The sequence below is a fragment of the Ruditapes philippinarum genome, unplaced genomic scaffold (genome assembly GCF_026571515.1).
Source record: "Ruditapes philippinarum isolate M1 unplaced genomic scaffold, ASM2657151v2 ctg4236_1_1_1_1, whole genome shotgun sequence".
In the NCBI taxonomy this organism is placed as follows: Eukaryota; Metazoa; Mollusca; class Bivalvia; order Venerida; family Veneridae; genus Ruditapes; species Ruditapes philippinarum.
The window spans coordinates 129,712-152,902 of NW_026854867.1; the positions used below are offsets into that span (position 1 = coordinate 129,712).

At 32.0% G+C, this 23,191-nt stretch overlaps 1 protein-coding gene across 1 annotated transcript; it reads left to right on the forward strand.

Moving 5' to 3' along the window:
• Nucleotides 1–2,779: 2,779 nt before the first annotated feature.
• Nucleotides 2,780–12,474, forward strand: LOC132741369 (monocarboxylate transporter 13-like). Its single transcript, XM_060729522.1, has 4 exons — nt 2,780–3,200; nt 9,578–9,721; nt 10,046–10,825; nt 11,190–12,474. Exons 1-4 carry the CDS (start codon nt 3,008–3,010, stop codon nt 11,438–11,440), a joined length of 1,368 nt encoding a protein of 455 aa, XP_060585505.1. The 5' UTR covers nt 2,780–3,007; the 3' UTR covers nt 11,441–12,474.
• The last annotated feature ends 10,717 nt before the right edge of the window (nt 12,475–23,191 follow it).

Consider the following 23,191-nt stretch of genomic DNA (forward strand, 5'->3'; position numbering starts at 1 on the left):
ATTCAATGCCACCAATGTGTAGCCCGGGGAAGACGGACAAATCCCAACACGTCGAAACTGCACACCTTAAAATTTCATAGAGTTGACAAAACCCAGTTTATAATATTTGTATAGTCTTTTATAATCCAATCATAGTGTATTGCATATTGAAATAATATATAAGATACCATTAATCATCATGATAAAAGGTACTATATAAAGTACTTAAAATAACTTAATTAAACTTAAGTAAATAATCTGTTTTGCTGTTTACTTACAATAACTTGCATAATCAGTCATATGAATTGAATGGTAACAAAAAAAGATAGAAAGTGTGGGGTTATGTCTACACTATAAAATTTAAGGTGTGGGGTTTTGTCCACTCTATAGAATTATTGTGTGGTGTTTGTCCACTCTATTAAATTTTGACATGTGGGGTTTTGACGTGTGGGGTTTTGACGTGTGGGGTTTTGATACTTTGTATCATTAATAAGGTTACGCTTACTGAAATATATATTATCTAAATGTAGAATTCTTTTAAAAATGTACATAAAATGCTGTAGCATTTTATTAACTTTTAAAAGGAAATTTCTTATATGTTTGTAGCTAAACGTAGATAACCATTTAGTCATTGCTAATCAGTTCATCTCTGGTCTGATCAGGGTTGATATAGGTCTTTATAGGTGTTTTTTATTTATTTATTTTTTATTTTTATTTTTTAAACAGTTATATTAATCTTCATGATTATAGGGCAGATCTTAAAGTATGGATTAGCAATGGTAATCTAAATTTTATTCTATTTATTTTTATTTGTTTTCTTTTTTTTTAAACAAGTAAAGGTAAAGAAATGTTACTGTCTCACACATCATTTATTACAACATGATATTCTATCTATGTTTATATGTCAGGATGGAATACAAAATGTATATCATTAGAGTTTTGAAGATATAAATAAGAAAAGAATATACTCAGTAACAATCAGTAACAATCAAAAATGTTTAATCATTTGTATTTTTGATTTTATCTAGTATTTTTAAAGTTGTATAACAATAGTCTCCTATAAATCTGCGATAGATTGGCCATGCTTTTTATATATGTATTATGTAAATGTTTTGTACTATGTAAATATGCATGGATGAGACGTAAATAAATAAATAAACTAAACTGTGGGGTTTTGTCTTATATTCGTAGACTGGTGCTCAATCTCTAAGATGTTTATGCAGCTGATTTGTTATTGAAAACGAAAAAATATTTCTTAAAGATCCTGTATGTATTGTGATTGATATTGTAACTGTGTGTGTACCACACTTACAAGAAATTATATATGTGTATCATTATGCAAATAAAACAATTTTTTAAAAATCGAAGAATATGTTAAATATGTACTGCAATTATTTGATCACATTATATGCAATTAATAAATTATATGCTTTAATTTCGTATTGGAAAATTTGACTTAGAATTTATGGAAAATAAATTTCTAATTACCCCCTTTTATTTACATGAAATGTTAAAAGCGCTAACATCTTTATAAATAATGCTGATTGGAACAGTATTGACAAATCTTGATTTGAGCATTACATTTATGAAATGAAACCATAAAAAATATGTTACAGGATCTTTAAGCATATAGATATATTAATCGATTAATTGAGGCACTTTGGTATTGTAGGAAGTCCATATAGATTTAAAGAATTTTGTCTCAAATTAATTTAAATTTCGTAAGTAAGATAAAAATGGCTTTAATTGGTTTTTAGTGTCGCCACCTTGAATGACATTAAAGTCTTCTGTTTTGTTTTATTACGTAATTATAACAAGACTCCCTGCTAAATAGAATTTTCTTGCATATCAGACTGGCATTTCCGTGAGTTTTACCCATGCCGGAAATTTCATCTGGCATGGAGGGTTCCAGATGAGTCGCGTGCTGTACAATGGCAAGGTTAGGATGACGTCATTTTACCGTTATGAATGAATTTGTAATTCATACGCTGTTGTAAGATAGTAACGGTTGTAATGATATAAATTTTCATTGAAAATAAAGATAAAGAATTTAAAATATAATGGAATATGGTAGAATATGCAAGAAAATCTATCTCACATATGTTTGCGGTTCGGATCGGAACACCCATCCCTCGGTCACCCGCCCATGGGCGGTAACTCACTAAGCTTCGTTACCGCTCAATGGGCGGATCATCTCGGGACGGATATTCTGATCCAAACCGCAAAATATGACAGATATTTATAATATTAGACAAGTGTATATATTTTAACCATGAAATATGATTTATATCAAAAAGATAGTTACACCCACTTTCGCTATCTCTATCGTTTTGGTAAATATTTTAAATACAAGACAAGAATACAAAACACTAATGCCAAAAAAATTCATTCAAGTTTGTATAATGATTAATTCTAGCTTTAATTGTATAATAATAAATTATGCCAACATCAGTCAGAATTCACTTCAAGTGCTGTCCGATGTTGTAGTTCATTTTAAATTTAACAGTCCAAGCCGCAAGAACGGTTCAAAGATTTTTACAACAAAAGTTGAATGGTGAATGCATAAAAATTTCAGCAAGAGATATATAATACATGTATTTTCCAGAGGGATTAATTCATGTTATATTAGGCTTTTACTAAATAACCATGAGTGTGGGGATCTTCATGAGTAACGATTTTGTTTCATTTTCAGTTGATGTTCAATTTTATTTTCATACTTTTTATGAAATTTCAGTCACATCACAGACACAAGTGGGATAGGGGGGTTGGTTCTTATCGTACCCACGCCCCCTCTGGATCCGCGCATGAATTAAACAAAATAATTGACAGCACGAAATAGGATAAAGGTTACAATTAAATTGTGAAATGTGACAGTTATAGTAAATTGTGACAATATTGAAAGTAAATTTATTCTCGTTAGTTCAAATGTAAATTATTGATTAGCACGCAGCTCAGTAACAGTTATTTATGCAGTACAAAACAAAGTGAATGATGTATAGATCTACTGAGAGGTTAGATTAAATTCAGTATGCAACATGAATATAGAGATAGCGCGTGGAGCTGGCTTGTTTTATTTTGTGTTTTGTGCTGTCAAATTCTTCTAGGTGGAATATGTTTACTCGGAGGAATGTATTATATTGTGTTTACAAACGCTCTGGGTGAAAACCCGGTAGAAATATCTTGGCTATGCTCTCTTCCTGCATCGATGTGGTTTTTAGCATGTAAGTTAATTCATTTAATTATTGTTACTGACTTGATCTAGTGAATATTAAATAACATAATATCTTTGTGAATGACTTTTTTGTATTAACATTTCTAAAGCTTAACAAAACTGATATTTTTAGCACATGAATAGTGGTAATTAAATACGCGAAACGGACGTAAAATGCATATAATAGAGTTACACAATTTTCATGCAGTACGCTGTGCGAATCGATAATAGGCGAGTTAACTCTTTGTTTATGCTTTTATCAGGTTGGCAGTTATATCAAATGTGTGTCATTTTTCGCTGATTTATAGGACATTTATTTATATTTATTTATATCACATAAATTTAACAAGAAGAAAGTATTATTCAACGATTAAAATGTTGTAAGATTATTTCCTGAACATTTGAATTGCCTTCTTTATGATTAATAGTCCTTTTTTATTTCAATGTTTATTATGTAGACTGTCTTTATTCTAATATGCTATGTACTATAGGACAATATATAGGATTTAGAACTTTGTACAACACTAATTAGAGAAGAGATGATAAAATAATTTTCAAAGCAATTAAACACTTGCATACAGACCGTAATTCTGCATTGAAGGAATCATCAGGTTTCCAAAAAAAAAAAGAAGAAAAAAAAAAAAAAAAAAAAACAAAAAAAAAAAAAAAAAAAACAAAAAAAAAAAAAAAAAAAAACAAAGAGTAAGTAAAACAGTAAAATAGCCCAACTTACCCCTTACATACTAGTCTTACTCACTAATTTCTTTTCACCATAAGTTATGATTGCAAACTCCTTTTTTACAAAAAAAATATATAAAAATATATAATAATTATTGTAAAAGGCGGAGATAAATTTGCAGCCTAACGAGACTCAAACCTTGAACCCTCGAATACCGTACTGCGGCTCTACTGACTGTGTGACAGAGGGAGATTAATTTGCAGCCTGACCGAGACTCAAACCTTGGACCTCGGAATACCGTACTGCAGCTCTACTTACTGTGTAACAGGGGGGTTATTAATATGGCAGTCTGACCGAGACTCGAACCTGGGACCCTGGGAATACCGTTCTGCGGCTCTTCTGATTGAGCTATCCTGCCGCTTTTCTACAAACTACCACCCACCTGATTAATGAACAGTTCAATACCGTGACAATCATTTTCTGAATAATTTGGGATTCGAACATACCACAACTTCTTGGTCTCCTGAAGAGTTTTTTCAACACCATTTTTATCCAATCTTTCTACTTTGTTTATATTTTAGCCCTAATTGTTCTTGAATTTCATTCATTAAACACATTATCAGGGGATAATTGGGAAATATTTCATCTATCATCGTGGAAGGTCTATACAACAAGTATTATCCTTTTTTATGACCCCACAAAGTGGGGTGGATATAACGTTGCACTCGTCCGTCCGTCTGTCTGTCCGTCCGTACGTCCCGGAATCTTGTGAACGCTACTCCTGTAAAACTGGATGGCAGATTTTGCTTAAACTTCCAGGGATGAACAACCTTAATTAATGTGTAGATGGTAGTAAAGGAAGGAATATTTGCTGCGACCAAATTTAACAGAATTATAGTCCTTCGTTGATTTTTTCACTATATACCATTTAGAAATTTTGTGAACGCAACTCCTCATAAACCGGATGGCAGCTTTTGCTTAAACTTCCAGGGATGAACAACCTTAAAAACTTTCAGGGATGAACAACCTTAATGAGTAGATGGTAGTAAAGGAAGGAATTTTAGCTGAGACCAAATTTAACAGAATTATGGCTCTTTGATCACTTTTTACTATATACATTAATATAGAAATTTTGTGAACGCAACTCCTCTTAAACTGGATGGCAGATTTTAATAAAAAGTTCCACATAAAAATCTTACATACAGATATGCATGCTCTTGTTAACGAGCACATCTGCACAGTGGGGGCATCCGTGTCCATTGGACACAGTTCTAGTTAAATTTTGTACTTACCCGCGATGCACGGTGGTGAAAACACGATGGTACGATGATGAAAACACGATGGTACGATGATGAAAACACGATGGTACGATGATGAAAACACGATGATACTTTATTGAAAACACGATGGTACGATGATGAAAACACGATGATACTATATTGAAAACACGATGATACGATGATGAAAACACGATGATACTATATTGAAAACACGATGGTACGATGGTGAAACTCAGTAAACCGGTAACATCGCGTTTGCACCATCGTACTTTCATCGCTGTACCATCGTGTTTTCATCTTCGTTTCATTGTGCATCGCGGGTAAGGACGAAAACCGGTACAGTAACAAAACGCCAAAAATACATTCTTAAGTTTAAATGTTTACAATTTAAGCTATACACGTACTATGATCATCCTTGAGTAAAATTTTTTAATCATGGATATGAATATTTTTAATTTGAATAATATAATGTTTAAACACTACATATACAAACGTTACCTATTACAGGTCAAGTACAAAATGACTGCCAGTTATTTTAATGGCACTGTGACAAGCTATATGACATGCAGACAAACAAGTTAATTTTATATTTACAGTGTGTAGCAATTATCAACAATATGAGCATAGTATATTTTAAACGGCATGTGTTACACTGTGCGTTATGTATTGTATGGCAGCTGTTACAGAAAAGTTGCCCAGAAATTTATTACATCTTTATAGAAGTGTTGGCAAATATTAATGATAAAAAAAACGAACTTACTTGCTTGTTTATATGTATGTATGTATGTATGTGTGTGTGTGTGTGTGTGTGTGTGTGTGTGTGTGTGTGTGTGTGTGTGTGTGGGTGTGCGTGCGTGCGTGCGTGCGTGCGTGTGCGTGTGTGTGTTGGTGTGTGTGTGTGTGTGTGTGGAGGTGTGTGAGTGTGTGTGTGTGTGTGTGTGCGTGCGTGCGTGCGTGCGTATTTACTTATTTATTGATTAATTAAATTTATATTAATTAATTTATTCATTTATTCGCGTCAGCGAATATCAGTTTGGAAAGGGATATCTGCCATTATGGAAGGGTATTTAAGTAAAAAAATCCATTTATGTTAATTACTTATTCTTGCTTGTTAATTAAAATCCATTTATGTAAATGACTTATTGTTACATTGTAAAGTCCATTCATTTAAATGACTTATTTTGATGACATGTACATTACATGGAAACTGTGGCAAATGTATATTATTATATTCTTTGTCCCAGTTTTTAATTTTTCTGTCCCGTTTATGGAATTGTAGATAATCAATAGTGTCAAACATATCAGTTTGTCATACAAATATTAAACGCAAAATGTATTAACGCAAAATGTATTGACGCAAAATTTATTAATGCAAGATGTATTAACGCAAAATGTATTAACGCAAAATGTAATAACGCAAAAGGTATTAACTCAATATGTATTAACGCAAAATGTATTAACACAAAATGTATTAACGCAAATTGTATTGACGCAAAATGTATTGACGCAAAATGTATTAACGCAAAATGTATTAACGCAAAATGTATTGACGCAAAATGTATTGACGCAATATGTATTGACGCAAAATGTATTAACACAAAATGTATTAACACAAAATGTATTAACGGAAAATATATCAACGCAAACTATATTAACGCAAAATGTATTAACGCAAAATGCATTAACGCAAGATGTACGAAAGTATTAACGCAAAATGTATAGACGCAAAATGTATTGACGCAAAATGTATTGACGCAAAATGTATTAACGCAAAATGTATTAACGCAAAATGTTTTAACGCAAAATGTATTAACGCAAAATTTATGAACGCAAATTGTATTGACACGCAAAATGTATTCAATTGACGCAAAATATATTAGTGCAAAATGTTTTGACGCAAAATGTATTGACGCAAAATGTATTGACGCAAAATGTATTAACGCAACATGTATTAACGCAAAATGTATTATACATATTTTGTAAGTTTAAATTTTAATGCTGAAGTTTTATATTTTTATACCGTCTTTCCTTCTATATGTCCCAATTTGCTAATTACTTATTGTGATTTTCATAATACACTTTACAAATATCATATTTAGTCTCGTTATTCGCACTTCCTATATAACATCATTTAAAAGTTATATAACATCACTTAGAAGTTAAAATAGGAAACTAACTCTTTAAAAGTTAGAATTTTTACCAATAAAACTGGTATCCAGCCACAGAGAAATTATAACATAGAAATCTAAAATAGAAAAAGGGACAAAGAATATTAAAGTATTAATTTACAATCATATCAATGTATTTTGCATGCAAAAATAAGTTATTAACATGAATGGAATTTTAACTTAAATACCCATCCATACGCCATTTTATTGTATTTGTTATGGCGGATAACCACTTCCATCTTTTGATGCTAATTGATCTTATTTATGTAAAAGATCTATACCAATATATGAACGTTTCATTTTTCTTTGAAGTTTGATTTAAATGAAATATCTTTTATAAACAATATATAATGCCTTCGTATAAACAATTCCCCTATAAAATTTAATTTAAAATTTGAAATTACCACTAATTCAATTCATTCTCTTTCACCATTTTTGTTATTGTCCTTCATGCATATCATTTCTCCTCATATTTGTGCCCAGAGGTTAAAGTTGCATACCAACATATTTCAAGAAATTCATACTTGGAAAAAATGTAGTAAGATTTTAAGAAAAGTTAAAAAACGTTTTAAGATTCAAGTAATAATTTACATAAAACATTCGATGAAGGACTAATGAAGGACTAATATTGCAGTATTTTCACTATATTTCTACTGCGTGACTAAGCATTTAGGGATATTCTTGTTTACTTTAACCCCCTTTTAATATTTCATTGTTTGTGAATGCCGTTTGCAATGTGTAAATATCTGTCTTTGTTCACTTCAAAGTATTTTATTTTTACATTTTCATTTTTTTTTTCTAAAAATTAGCTTTTAAAAAATCTGGATGCATGTTGAATTTGAGATATTTTCTTGAAACTTCACAGATACAACGTATATCCCATTAAAGAGTGCGATGCACATTTATTCCTCAACATTTTTAAATTATTGCATTTTGTTATTTTTCATTATTCTTATTTGCCAGAAGTTTTTAACGTATATCCCATTAAAGAGTGCGGTGCACATTTATTCCTCAACATTTTTAAATTATTGCATTTTGTTATTTTTCATTATTCTTATTTGCCAGCAGTTTTTTAAATATCAGCTTGCAACTCCATAGGCAGATAGATGAGCCGCGTCATGACAAAACCAGCATAATGCGTTTGCTACCAGCATGGATCCAGACCAGCCTGCGCATCCGCACAGTCTGATCAGGATCTATGCTGTTCGCTTACCAACCCTATTAAAAGTAGAGAAACTGATAGCCAACATCATGGATCTTGATCAGACTGCGCGGATGCGCATGCTGGTCAAGTTTCCATGCTGGTCGCAAATGCAAAACGTTGGTTTTGTCGTTACGTGACTCATATCTATTTAGGATTAATGCAGTGCACTAGAATACTAACTTTACCATTCATACTCAAATGTTCGTCCGGACCTTGTACATGTTGTTATTTCAAAAGTTTAAAGATATCAGCTTAAAACTTCATAGGTCAACAGATCTTATAAAGAAGGGGGTGCAGTGCGAAAGAATGCTACACAAAGGTAACCCGAAACAGACAAGCATGTAATTCATTTATAAAAGGCGCGCGGTTATGACGTTATTTTATGACGTTGTTTAAAAGCGCAGTACATCTACCTATAATAATTGTTTCGAGAGTGGTTCAATAAACTTTTAACTTTCAACAATTAATTCGAGTTAACATTTTAAAAATAAAAATAGCGTAAGTTTCTCACTTTGTAGTGTGATATGTAGCTTATCCTAATACATGACATGAAGTATGTTGTTTTCCATGTTTAAACTGTTACATATTTTACAATTTTTGGCTATCGTCTCGGTCATTTTGCCATAAGCAGGTGAATATCAAATCATATTCAATGTTTCACTAGTCAGTTATTGTTTTATCATATGAATAGGCTTACATTAAAAAAATGATAAAAAGTATAACCTTATATACAATTTTTGCCTTCATTGAAGCGCGGGAAAAAGGCGCACGTGCCAGGCGTTCACTAACTACGAACAAAAGTAATTCAAGTTTATACACAGCATTGCGGTAAAGCTTTTAACTATTCTAGTGAAGTAATGATATTACAATCCAGAAAATATCATTAAGAACAAGTCGCAACATTTTTTTTTAATTTGCACGCGTTATTAACAGTCTACCATGTATGGTCATTGAATATAAGTCTCAATCTATTTTTAGAATTCAGCCAGTGAATATGACACAGCCACTTTTGTCATTGATTTGATAGTTTGTTTACATATTTTACATATATTTCAGCACCGGCTGGAAGTGTTCTCACTAATCGATATGGCTACCGTGTGTGTTCCTTTGTCGGTGGTGTTCTGGCAGCTGGTGGTCTTTCTATCAGCTACTTCGCTGTAGATTCAACCTTTCTCTTCATATCATATGGTTTCCTTACTGGTAAGAAGATCTTTACATTTCATAAACGAAAAACAAACATCAACAATAATGAAAACCAAAAATCTTAAATCAAAAAGATACCTTTTGAAACATCATCTGCAATGTATATGCATAATGAACATATAATGTTCTTTCTTGAATTTTGATAATTGTCAAATTAGGTCATCTACGATATCTGTTGTTGGTCTGTTTTTGAGAGTCAAGAAGTGATTTCTTTGTGCAAAATAACATGTCCGCGCGAACTTTAAGTGTGTGTCTGTATTTGTTAAAAGATGAAAATATTTTAACCATTTACATGTAATTGGCTTTCACTTTTCATTACAGGAATCGGTCTTGGAATAAACTACAATGGTTGTATGTCCGCCATAAATATATATTTCGATAAATATAAAACGTTGGCTCATGGTATTTCTTCGATTGGAAACAATGTTGGTTTAATTCTATTTTCGGAATTCATTCTTGTCCTAGAAGAGCATTTTGGGTGGAGAGGAATGCTTCTTATACAGGGTGGAATAATGTTCAATCTTTGCGCGTGCGCAGTTGTCATGTTTCCGGTTAAAATGGGCTCGGACAGAGACAAAAATCAACAGCAATCTCATTCAGTCACTAATTTAAGCAAACCAGTGAAAACAAGATTAATGAATTTCTCTATATTAAAGAAACTTTCCTTTGCCTGCCTTTGTGCTAGTCATGTCTTTTTCAATTTTAGCTATGGAGTTTTTATATTACATTTACCGTCATACTCTAGAGATATAGGCTTTGGCAAAAACGATTACGGGTCTTTGTTTTTATCTCATGGAATATGCAACATCATAGGGAAAGTTTTCTACAGTTTTCTAGGGCATCATCCAGAAATAAATGTTATATTTGTGTACACAATATCACTATTTGCGACAGGGATTTGTATGGGTTTAACTCCCGTACTTCTTACACGTACAGGCATTCTTGCTATAGCTGGTATAGTAGGATTTCTATCTTGTGTTACGGGTGCTTTAATCAACGCTGTCGTTATCAAAATAGTTGGATTTAGGAGGTTTTCTGATGGAATTGGTATGTCATTACCATTTAAAGCAACCGGAAATATGATTGGTGGACCCGTTGCAGGTGAATATATTAATTGATGTTATTACTCAAATTTTGATGTACAAAATGATGCCTAGTTACGTTTCTTGCTCGATTTTCTTATTTTCTGCTTACGGCTTTAACTCGTTATTTGATTAATAAGGAAAAGTTAGAGACTCTGTTAAGAATATTTAAGAAGATTCGGGTTCAGTGAGAGTTTTGACAAGCATTTCCAAACACGTTACGTATCGAGTTATATATCACCTTTGTAAAACAAAAGGACTGACAGGTCAGCACTAATGATAAATTAATCAATGTTTTGTGTCATTTACATGCAAAGACCCATGTACCTATATAAAATAAATCATAACATTGACAAAACTAATTATGTTTATTTAATTTTCAGGGGCGTTATTTAAAAGTACCGGAAGTTACGCATTTTCTTTTTATATGGCTGGTGCCAGTATGATATGTTCATCTTGCCTGATGATATATCCAATTGTTCACGAACGAACAAGTAGACGGACATGTAAAGAAACAGATATTAAAATTATTAGTGAAAAAGATCTTAGATTTATTGTAGACGACACAATGGAGAGTACAGATGTTGTCGAGAAACAGTGTGAGAGTGGACATTTTCTAAATTCAGATAAATAAAATAGTAACATATAAAGGAAATCAGATATAAGGCAAATTAGAATACAATCATCGGCAACAAAGATCTTCAAGTTGGTACCTGATTGATTTGTGCTCTTTACGTGTTGCATTGGTAACTCATAACAAAATTAAGTTTGCATATAAACAAAGCATGTCTTTGCTCTCAAAAGATTGATATTGTATTTGGTTACTCACAACACAATTAAGAAAAAACATGAAACTGCATGATATTCTTTATGCTTACACGTTCTCACACAAGAAACATGTAAATTGGCAAAATATTCAAACATTTAATTTGCTCCTATTTTCTGATTTTTGCTGTATATGCTAAAATTAACTAATGTTGTAACCTATATTTACTTTCACAGAAAACGGATTTTATAACATGACATGACATGATATAATCTTTATACTCATTTATTAAGCAAACTGACCACGGAGTTTGTTTTGGTCTTAATTGCTCAGTATACACAGTATATTTTGCTAATTCAAACAATTGTGGTTAATGCATAATAACGTTTGTTTTGTAACTCACACGGTTGTAATACATGATCTCTAAGAAATAACATCATTTTAAATGGTTAATAATTTCAGAATAATTGTATGTTCCCAATCTACATAAGGTTTTGATGTTCATACTGATATACTTTTTCGGATCCATTGTAAACGTTATTGAAATGATTATTTTGCGAATACGTTTTGAGTATGCCAATATCAGGTTCATAAAATATACAATGACGTCAGAATTAAACTTTATTTGTATTGCGTTGACTTTTTGCATGACGTTTGTTAACATATGTTTTTAAAACATGACGGACGGTTTCTTTTTTTAATTAAAGAAGTTTTTAATTGATGGTAAATACAACATATATACATATATATATGTATAAATTATATGTAAAAAATTGTGTATAGCGTTGAATCAAAACTATTCATATCAATTAAAACATTTTCGTTTCGTTGTATTTCCTTTGAATTATTGTGTTGCTTTACGTTATGTAGGTTCAACTATTGATTTAACGAAGAGTTATATTAAATATTTAAAGAATGATCTAATGTATCATTTGTATTACTGTCCCCATGTCACGAGTTGGAGAAATATTTCGAACCCATGATTTCTGGGTTGAGAGGCAGACACCTTAACCACTAGGCCACCGCTCCGTCGTAAATATGTTGTTGAAGCTTCATTACAAAATTGACTGTACTCGTTAAAGACAATAATATTATGCTTGCCAGAGGCTCGGAAAATATGATTTTATTCAACCCGTTCAATAAATTCAGAATTAAACCTTCAAACATTCAATATCCTCTATTTATGGCCTGCAGCCGGAGAATGGATTCATCCTAAAACGTAATTGGTTGGAAAAGCTTAAAGTAACTTATAAGTCGTTGAAAGTCATCCATCAGTGATGGTTTGGTTTACGATGTTGCAAGTCATAGCCTATACAGTACATCACCATAGTATGTACACTCGTACATAAATGAAAACAGATATGTAAATTTAAAGAAAAATTAGAACATGACGATCTATCTATCAATTAGGAAATGAAATAAGAGATGAATGTTGAAAAAATTTCACATGTCGAACGGATTGGATCTGCGCCATTGTAGTGTGGCTTCGAATAATAGGTGTGAAATTATTTCATAATAGTATAATCGGAACCTAAAGTTTACTTCGAAAAATAGGAGGTATTCGGATAATGCATTTCGAATAATACGCTCGTATGTATATAGTTTTATATAGAGATAAAAACGGGATCGCCGACCGGGTATTCTAATCATGGGTTGTTGAATAACCGGTATCTGACTGTATTTAAAATTGATTTTTATGCTGCTACTGTCAATATCATCAGCTGGATAAAGCCTTGCCGGATAAACTTATCTATCTCCAGTCATTCCCCATATGATGTAGTCACGTGGTTAGCAGCAAACAAAACTACAAAAATAGATCTTTTAATGGGGGAAAAAGTAAAAAAAATAAAAAACCTTTTAAATTTATTCTAAATTGTTTAAAAAGCAGGAAAAAAAAATACAGGGTTTGGATGTGGGGAAAAGAAAAGGGTTTTAACCCGGGTTCGCGGGCAAAAAGTGAAATTTTGGGGTTTCGCTAAAGCTCGCCCATATTTTACTTTCTCGCTCCCCGGGAAATAAACCTTCCCCCATCCCGAATCAACCATTTTATTTTTTTATTTTAAAGTAGAAATATTTTTTTATCTTTTTTCAAATTTAATCAATGTTTAAATTTTAAATTTTCTGTAAAGAAAAATGTTAAAAATTTATTAAAAAGCATCCAGAAAAATTTAAAAAGAAATTAAATGAAATATAAACTTTTGGGTTCCTCCTTAAAAATTTAAAAATTGGAAAAGTTTTTAAACCTTAAAAACTTTTTGGGGAAAAGGAGTAAAAAACATGTAAATTTTTAAAATAGATAAATATGCCAAAAAAGGGGAAAAAAATGAAAACATTTTAAAATAGTCTAATGCTTTATGGTAAATTAAAATATGAAGTCTGATTCTCCACGAAAAATTTTTACAACAAAAAGTCATAATGCGCTTTGCTACATCAAAATTCACTCAGTGAATATGTTTTAAACGCACGGGGAAGTTAATTGTCTTTGCTGTTTTTGCATTATCAAACCCAAATTTCATAAGGGGAAAACCCCCTGAAAAATGAGACTATGTTTGAACCCAAAGAAAATTGCAGCTATTTAAGATCATATAAAAATGTTCAACTTCTCAATCTTGGGTGTACACTTATCTAGATAAAAACTTATCTAGATAAAACAGAATATGACTGTGTTATTTGTTACAGTGGTATTCAACTTTATCATTATTATTATTAATAACGATTGTAAATTCTTACAAGACACCGTTTGGTTGGTTTGGCTGGTTTGTATCAAATCTCGTGCATTGCCTGCCATCTCTGACCGACGTACTGTGAAGACGTGTTCTTCGAACCTCCTGTCGAAGTTTTAAGACATTCATCATGACAGTTATTAAACAGTTATTTTCCTTGTGTATGCCTATCGCGAGTATACTATTTTAAGTGTGTTTATTTTAGAATTACACTGTTTTTAACTTAAAATGGCATTTGACACGTATGCAAACTTCTCTTTTATGTAAAATCAAAAAAATGTTATCATTGTTAGGATTTCAATTACGTTATATAAATGAAAATAAACATAGGTATAATTATTTTTATTAAATAATAAATAGAGCTTGATTGATTTTTTTGTCTTAGATAAATTTCATGATAATTCATTATCTTCTAATATTTTATTTGATTTTACAAACACTTAGGTTACGATTTTTGACACGTTTTTCATGCTTTTTATAACGTTTATATATCACAATTTTAAGCAAAGACCCGACGTACAAAATCAAAAGAGAGATATTAGATTCCTTTAATTTAACATTGAACAATGTTAAATACATTATTTCAGGGTACTTATAGACCTTTATACGACGCAGTCCGTTGCTATGAAAAATTGACCGGACTTAGTATTTTCTCGCGCATACGCAATCTGCGTAGGGCAAAAAAGCGCTGCCCTACATAGAAATGTAATAGATAATCAAAGATAATTCCGAGTTAGTTTAAGGTAAAAATTAGGAAATCATATAAAATACACAAACATGAAAGATACATTTATAGCTTTGTGGCCAAAATTGCCACAAAAAAGCACGGAAAAGACGATTGTTTAAGAATTCCCCCTTACGATCACGGACATGACGATGAGATAATTGATGTAAAAATGTCGAAATATATATATTATCAAATAAAGAAGTCAATTTAATTGTTGAAATTATCTTTTAAAAACTAAAGAAATTTTATAACATATAAAATAGAGGTCTTTCTAATTATATGTCTATCAAATTTTACACACATTTTCATTAACTTCACAATATACCGGTGTTTTATAAATTTAAAGCCTATGATTAATCTAACAAATAATTATTTCTGTGAAAATAGTTTTTGTTTAGCTTTATTTAATGGTATCATTATATACAGTGTGGCGCCGTTTTATGTCGCAATGCCGCTAAATGTCGCACCATTGCCGCTAAATGTCTCAACCGCCGCTAAATGTCGCAAAATCATTTGCCGTTAAATGTCGAAATGTTAACGTTAAATGTTTCACGAATTATGATATTCTCGCTATCATAATCCGGTTTAAGTAATTTCATTGATTTGAAGACCTTTTTGCTTGCTAGAAAGTGTATTCTAGAAAGATACAATTGAAATTCAATTCTCAATAGATAAGTTTTTTCTTTTTGTCTCCCTTTTTCATTTATAACCCTGATTGACAACATCTTAAGGTATTATGATATTCTCACTATCAGATTTCGGTTTAAGTAATTTCATTGATTTGAAGACATTCTTTTTTGCTAGTACTAATAGTAATACAGTCATTAATGGGCGATTTAAGCCCCATTTACACAGTCCCGGTTTGGTGTCCCGGTTTGCCACGTTTAGTCAACCGGGATCAACCGTGGAAAACCGGCGTTGGGCCGTTGCGATTCCGTGAAGTAAAGGGACAAACCATGGTGAACCGGAGCAAACTGAAAGATTGTCATGGTTGTATTTAAATGTTTAATACAACCGGGGCTCACCGGCACTCACCGGGAGGAAGCCAAAAAAACGTGTTCTATCGGCTTGGAACAGGGAATTGCCGGGAAACCACCATACCTATACTGCATCCATACCGTGACAAATCGTAGTTAACCAGGATGCGTGTCAACCAATGTCCAAACGGCAAAGCCCCGGTGATGACACGGTGTTGCCACGGTGAAACAGGCAGAGCTACGGTATAGACCCTTCTTAATATTACCTCATACATATTCATAGATTTCTCAGAACGAGGCTAACAGGGCAAGCTTCAGTATCTGCTCAATGTAAATATATCACGAATATATGGCCGAAAGATTTTTCTACAGTGTCAGAGATCTTGATAATGTTCTGTTTGCTACATACTTGTTGAGGACTATATTTAACATTACAAAAATCTCTTCTGGAGATGAATAAATCAACAAAGGGTTTAATTTGCACTAAATACAGTGAAGGATATACAAGACCTGATAAGTGAATTAAAGTTTATGATAATTCCAAGTAATTTCTAAAATTCTTTGTCAGTATAAATATCAGGTAAATTCTTTGCAACTTAAACAGATATTATCTGCGTTATCAGTATTTTATTGCTAACCTAAACACATGTTGGTCAAGAGTGTATAAAACAATTAACTGATAATAGATGTAAACAGTTGGATGCTGAATTCTGTACCATACTTCCCCTGAATTTAGCTATTGAAAGAAATGAAGTTCAAAAAAGTTTTATTCACTTTGTATTTAAAAGTAAAAATTTCTGGATGACTCTCTAGAAACTGGTTAATTTTACAGACAACCTTATCAAATCAAAATAATATTTTGTTTAAACATGACACCCCCGTCTTATACATTTCAATGAATTTCCAGTATCATTACACATGATATTGTTTACAGCAATGTAAAGATACATTTTATGCTAAGTAAGGAACTTAAAACTTATATATTAACAACTATGTAATTAATTACAGTATAAAATATTTAGTATATAACTAAATACAATCATTTCATTGCAAATATCAGTCAAATCTTAAGACGAAGCCGAAGTATCATTAGATTATTGCACTTGTCCAGTTGGTCCGAGTTGATTATGTGGTCATATTGTTGGAACCCTCTACTGATTGGTATATAACAAATCATTTGGGAACATGGCACTTCCAGAGGATGTTGCCTGGACTTACCAACCCCAAATAATCCATGTACTGAGGGGACTGAACATTCGCAGAAAACCTGTGCAATATCTTGCAGTTGGAGGGTATTAGGAAAGGCAGTATGGAGTTTAAGCACTTCTTTTAACATTCAAAGAAATATTCTCTCAACAATATAATGCAATAAGAGGACAAAATATGAAACTGTAATTAACATGTTGACATATTCCCTGCAGCTGTACCATATATCTAACAAAGCACAATGTTAAAAACAAAGTAATGCGATGCTTTCTTTTAAAGTTTTTATTTAAATTCAAGGCGCAAAAGACTGAACAAATGGTCATTAAAAATATGCTAAAAACATTTCGTCAGTCAAGCTGATTGTTTTGCTTGCATCATATTGAACGCTCTTAATGTTTTGCTGATGTTTTATAACATTGAAAACTGTAATGAATATAATTATAGTAAATTTTGCTGGAAATCCTGTATATACAACTGTCAAAATTGGAAAATTTATTTGTATCAAACGTTCAATATCACTGTTTGTTTTCGTCCTTAGTTTTCTGTAATTCTTCTTTGAACTGTTTGATAGTTTCTTTTTATCTGTTATGCCACTGCCATGAAGAGATATTACAATTAAAGGTGATTCAAATACAATGTGTCAATATGTGTTCATGACTGTTACCAGTGGAATTCCTGAAAAAAAATATATCTTTTATTTAGAAGTGGAAACAAGAATTATGACATTTCTAAAATATGTATATTTATATTTTAATTGCACATATATTTTTATAGGGGCTGAACTTTGTTTATGTGTATAAAATGAAAATTAAGTCTTGTGTACGTATACCTTTCATCTGGTAATGAAATCTTCTTCTTTAGTGTTCATCTTTATATTGGTCTGTTCATTATTACTCCAGTCGAACCATCTACAGGGTAAATCTATTCTCTTCAGACATATATGAATTTATGTCCATGATTGTTAATCTTATTGTATGAAATGCTTCAAAACGAGCAACTATTGCAAAAGTATTGATCTGAAATTTAAATAACCGTTATTGCTTTTTAGTATAAAAACGGTATTGATTTAGATTCTGAAGCAATTATGTTTTAAATGTTATCTTTAAAAGTGGGAAATATTAAATGAAATTTATGAACAAAACATATAATTATGTTTATAATTTAATGAAACATTTAAAACAATGAGAAATCAGAGTAATTAAATTGTAAGTAGTAAAACATCTTAAGTAGCTTGGTTTAAAAAGAAAAGAACAATGGTATTTTACCTTGAAATGCTCTTTCATCCATCTTATTTTCACAATCCTTTCCTTTATTAAACTCACATCCTTAGGTATTTTATGAAAATTAACGGTATAATCATATCTAAAATTGGAATAACAGAGTGGAATAAAAATGAGATTTCCCAGCAAATTTAACACACTAGGGCTTATCAGGTCAGACATTGTTTGTTTACATTCATGCCCTGTTAGCCTCTCTCTGGTGATGGAATGTTAAGTATGCATATGATTTGAGAAAGGCCTATAGCCAAGGAACATTGAGGTCATATAGGCAACAACCCTCCGGTTGGAGCCGGTAATGTCCCTGATATTGCCGACAAGTACGGTTATACAACGGTGATAGTTGGTGGTGTAACGATCTCATGCCGATAACAGGAAATCTAAAGAACAGGAATATATAAACTTGAAGTGCTACTTTGGATCATTTTGTTTAGAGAAGGAACACGAGCATGGACAATTTGTTAAATGAGAGTTGGAAAAAATCCCCAGGTGGTGCATTTTCAGCTTCAGGTACCTCAAGCTCTGTAGGCGTTGTAGGCACAGTTTTTTTCTAACTTTTATCCCCTTTCCTTCAGATCGCATCTCTGCTGTCATTTTACCAAATGACTGATGTCAACGTGGTCAGGCAGTTTTATTCTCATAAACTTGAACCGGAAGCATCGGCGCATTACCGGGGCGTCACCGGGATAGTTCCGGCATCAAAAGTAGCGTTTCCGTGGCAAATTGAAGGTCGGGATAGACCGTGATGAAACCGTGTCAAGTCGGGTCTCCACCGGAATCAAGCGGGAATACGCCGATTTGGCATCGGCGCTTATCGTATATATCCGGTGCAAAATCAGGCACTGAACCGAGAATGTGTGGGCTCTGTCGGGTGTGTGTAAAAGCAATTTGATTTTTCAGAAAAACACCACGGAACACCCGGTTCACCGGCTTAAGACACAATAGCGATACCGTGGCCATTACCGGGACAGTGTTAATTTGGGCTTTATCAAACGGAACCTGCAACATTTTCAACTTTGCCGTTTTGGACTTTCTTTAGGGGTTCTTTTTTCTCTATTTTATCTTTTATGTTCTCGCCTTGATTAACCTTTTGGTTACTGCTAATTGCTCAAAAAAGTTCAAACATATTTACTTTAAACATAAAATAATTATTTCATATATTAAATGTAAAATGTATTTCTAAAGGAAAGATGATCTTGAAATGCTTAAATATCTCCCTTTTTATATTTTCCCCCAAAAACATCACAAATATTCACTTCAAACTTGAAATATTGATTGAATATCAAGGCAAAAAATTCACTTTAACAGAAACGGCAAATACGTGAAAAACATGCACAGTATAAAATGCACCGCCAACACGAAAATCGACAGACAAGCTTGGTCTTATTCGAAATAGGAAGTGTTTTTGGCCATTTTGAAATCTTGCATTTAGCATTCGTGTAGTACTCCTTGATCATTTAGTATTCCTCACAGGTTTGACGATCCGCGGTCGGGTGTTAAAATGAGCGAATTTCACGATTAGCAGATATCATATGCCGGCTGTTGAGTAAAATAAGCAGATGTCAAAATTAGAAAATGTACAGAAAAATTAGTACATTTTACCATTTGTCAAACATTATTTACGCTTGGACATTATGGCAAGTAATATTTTACTCGTCAAGTCGCTTTATACTATGATAGATTCTCGGAAAATATCATTAAATAAGAATACCAATAATTATGTATGCTCATATTGGTAATTACAGCTAGCCGTATTTGCCAGAGAATCTAGGCTTTTTATATTTTATTGTCACATGATCTTTTGCTGTAATGAAAATCTTAATCTGTTACGCTTCATAACTAAATATGTCAATGAAATTTAATCTGACATTTTTCGAAAAAACAAAAAAAACAAAAACAAAACAAAAAAACACAAGGCATACATTATACATGTGTAACGACGATATTAATTATACCACTTTTATGCTCGTAGTTTATTTTGTCACGTGTTTGATTAGAATTTTTTGATTTCTTATCGTGTCCTAATGCGCATGTCGAGAACGTCATAGTAAAGTTCAAATGACCATAGATATAGACACTATAGAGTATTTATTTTTAAAGAACTTTATTGTTCAAAATAAAATATGGAACAGATGCATTAAGAAAACAGTTTTTATATTTATTGAAGAAATAGTATGAATGAGCACTGCCTTTCTGGCGTTAAAATGGAAATAAAAACACGCAAATATAATAAAAGCATAAACAGGTTTTTGCAAATAACATGTTTTATGCTTTCAAAACTGATTTTGTTTATCTACGTTGACTTCTGTACCAGATTCTATATAACACATACCAGGTTGTCTCTTAGGATGCTAGGCTGCCGACGTTAGGCTTCTAGGGCGTTAGGCAAACTCATAAGGCCCAGTTCGTCAGCAATTTAGGCTTCCTCTTCCGACAGCGAGACGATTTGCCTCCTAAGCCTACTAGGCCACCATTCTTCCAACTCAGGCAGCCAGGCCGTTAGGCTGTCTCTTTTGCTAATTTTACAGACATGTTTGTACAAAACTATTTACATAACAATGTAAATTTTGCAGTTTCATACAAATGGTAGACAATTGTATAATTAATTTATCAATATGTACTTGTATAAGATCAGGTAAAAATCGAACGCAAAACAATATACATTTATTTATAAGATGAATATTATCGTTGTATAATTTGTAGCGCATTTCCATATATAATAAAAACACTCGCTTTCAAACAGATATAATTCGTCTTGAGTAGGCAGATTTAATTGATATAATACAACAATGAAACTCGAGTTCAACATTGAATTACATCTTGCGACATTTAACGGTAGTGTTGCGACATTTAACGGAAGGGGAAATTCGTGCGACATTTAACGTTAACATTGCGACATTTAACGGCAAATGATTTTGCGACCATTAGCGGCGGTTGCGACATTTAGAGGCAACGGTGCGACATTTAGCGGCAAATGCGACATTAAGCGGCGTTGCGACATATAACGGCACCACATACAGTAAGGAGAACAACTTAAATGATATTCATACTCAATGTCATGCCATTTACAAAACAAATACATGTAATAACTACTAACACATGTTTGTTATTTACCATATGCTGCAATCTACCATATTGCAAGGAATTCTAATAATTGTTCTTTCGAGTGTTGGATAACATATCGAACTATTTTTTCTTTGTAATAGAACCTTTTATCACCATTAAATAAATACAAACTAGAACCTTTTCTTCTTTTTATTATACCAAGCAAGTTAAACTCTGGTTTTAAATTGAAAGGCGAACTAACGGCTTGGCGGGCGTGAACAAGTCTGTGATTACTTCATTTTTCAAGGGGTGTAAAGAAATATTATTGCCTTTCAGTGATCTGGAGAAACCTGTACGAGAATTTGTATCCATCATTTGATAGAATTATGGCCTTTTTTATATAGTTATGATGTACAAAAATGTATATTCAGGGAAACATAATTGTGCACAAACAGAAACTGACATTGACTCATAAATGACCTGTTGGTCTCTGACTTCATCATAAAGGAAGGATTCCAAAATTTTCATAAAAATTCTACATGAAACTAAAAGTAAACTTTAATATTTACTTCAAGGATTTCATATTCACTGCCACCAGTCATATAAATCATTAGAAGAATTTTCTTATCTCTTAATTAAAATGTATCAGTTATGTCAAAAATTTCCTGGATAAAGCATGCCTAAAACAGGTAGACAGACGTTTCATTATTGAGACGGTTCACACCAAGACGTTTCACTCCCAAATGGGAGTGAAACGTCTTGAAGACATTTCACTCCCTTTTTATACCAAAATTATTTTGATACTTATGATATACTAAAATAGACATAAAATATTGAATTGAACTAAAATAGACCTTAAATTTAATAAAAAATAAATCAAAAAGGGGGATTTCACATTTTGTCAATGACTTGAAACTCAGTACTTTATGTTCTATCATTTCAGTTATCTTATGTTCTTTATTGTTGTTTTGAAATAAGTGTTTTTCTATTCTTTGAACCATATGTGCAATTATCACATTATTTCACTTAAAGAAAAATATTTCTGATTAAAGTAACACTTTAATATAACTAACTATTTGATCTTTTGTAAACATGGATTCAATAGGCAATTTTATTTTAAAGCATAACAATCTTGTGACAACAATTAACTTTGAGTAACGTGTTTTTTTTTGTTGTTAATTTTAAACATTTGTTAAAAAATTGTAAAATTATTTAATGCTAGTAGATAGTGCTTTTGCGATATATGTCAAAATTTTTAATGGCCACTGAAATCAGAAATATCTTTAAATGAAATAAGAAGCTTGGGACTTTTTCAATATTTGTCATGTATAATCATTTTTTGTGACTCATGGGCGGTGAAGGGCCGGGTGCACACTCCAAGTGTTTGTGTTCGATGTGGGACAGATAGTGTCGAATCAATATATTAGAAAACGGGATCGACACCTTTATTATCAATAATGTTATCGGCAGATCACATCTTTGGAAAATCGAAATATTTGCTTACGTGGGTTCAATAATTGAAAATCTAGTCAAGTGCATAAACTTATATCAACTTTAAACTTGCGTTCGTTTCTATTCTGTGATTATGCAAATATAGCTCGAATTTCAAATAGATTGCAATTTCCATTACTTTCAGTAATACCTGAATGTCCTTGATAAATTAT

Excerpts from the sequence above, each read along its gene's own strand:
- LOC132741369 (XM_060729522.1), top strand. The coding sequence starts at position 3,008 with ATGCAACATGAATATAGAGATAGCGCGTGGAGCTGGCTTGTTTTATTT. Across the intron at positions 3,201-9,577 it reads ATCGATGTGGTTTTTAGCAT|CACCGGCTGGAAGTGTTCTC; the intron begins GTAAGTTAATTC and ends CATATATTTCAG. Across the intron at positions 10,826-11,189 it reads GATTGGTGGACCCGTTGCAG|GGGCGTTATTTAAAAGTACC; the intron begins GTGAATATATTA and ends TTTAATTTTCAG.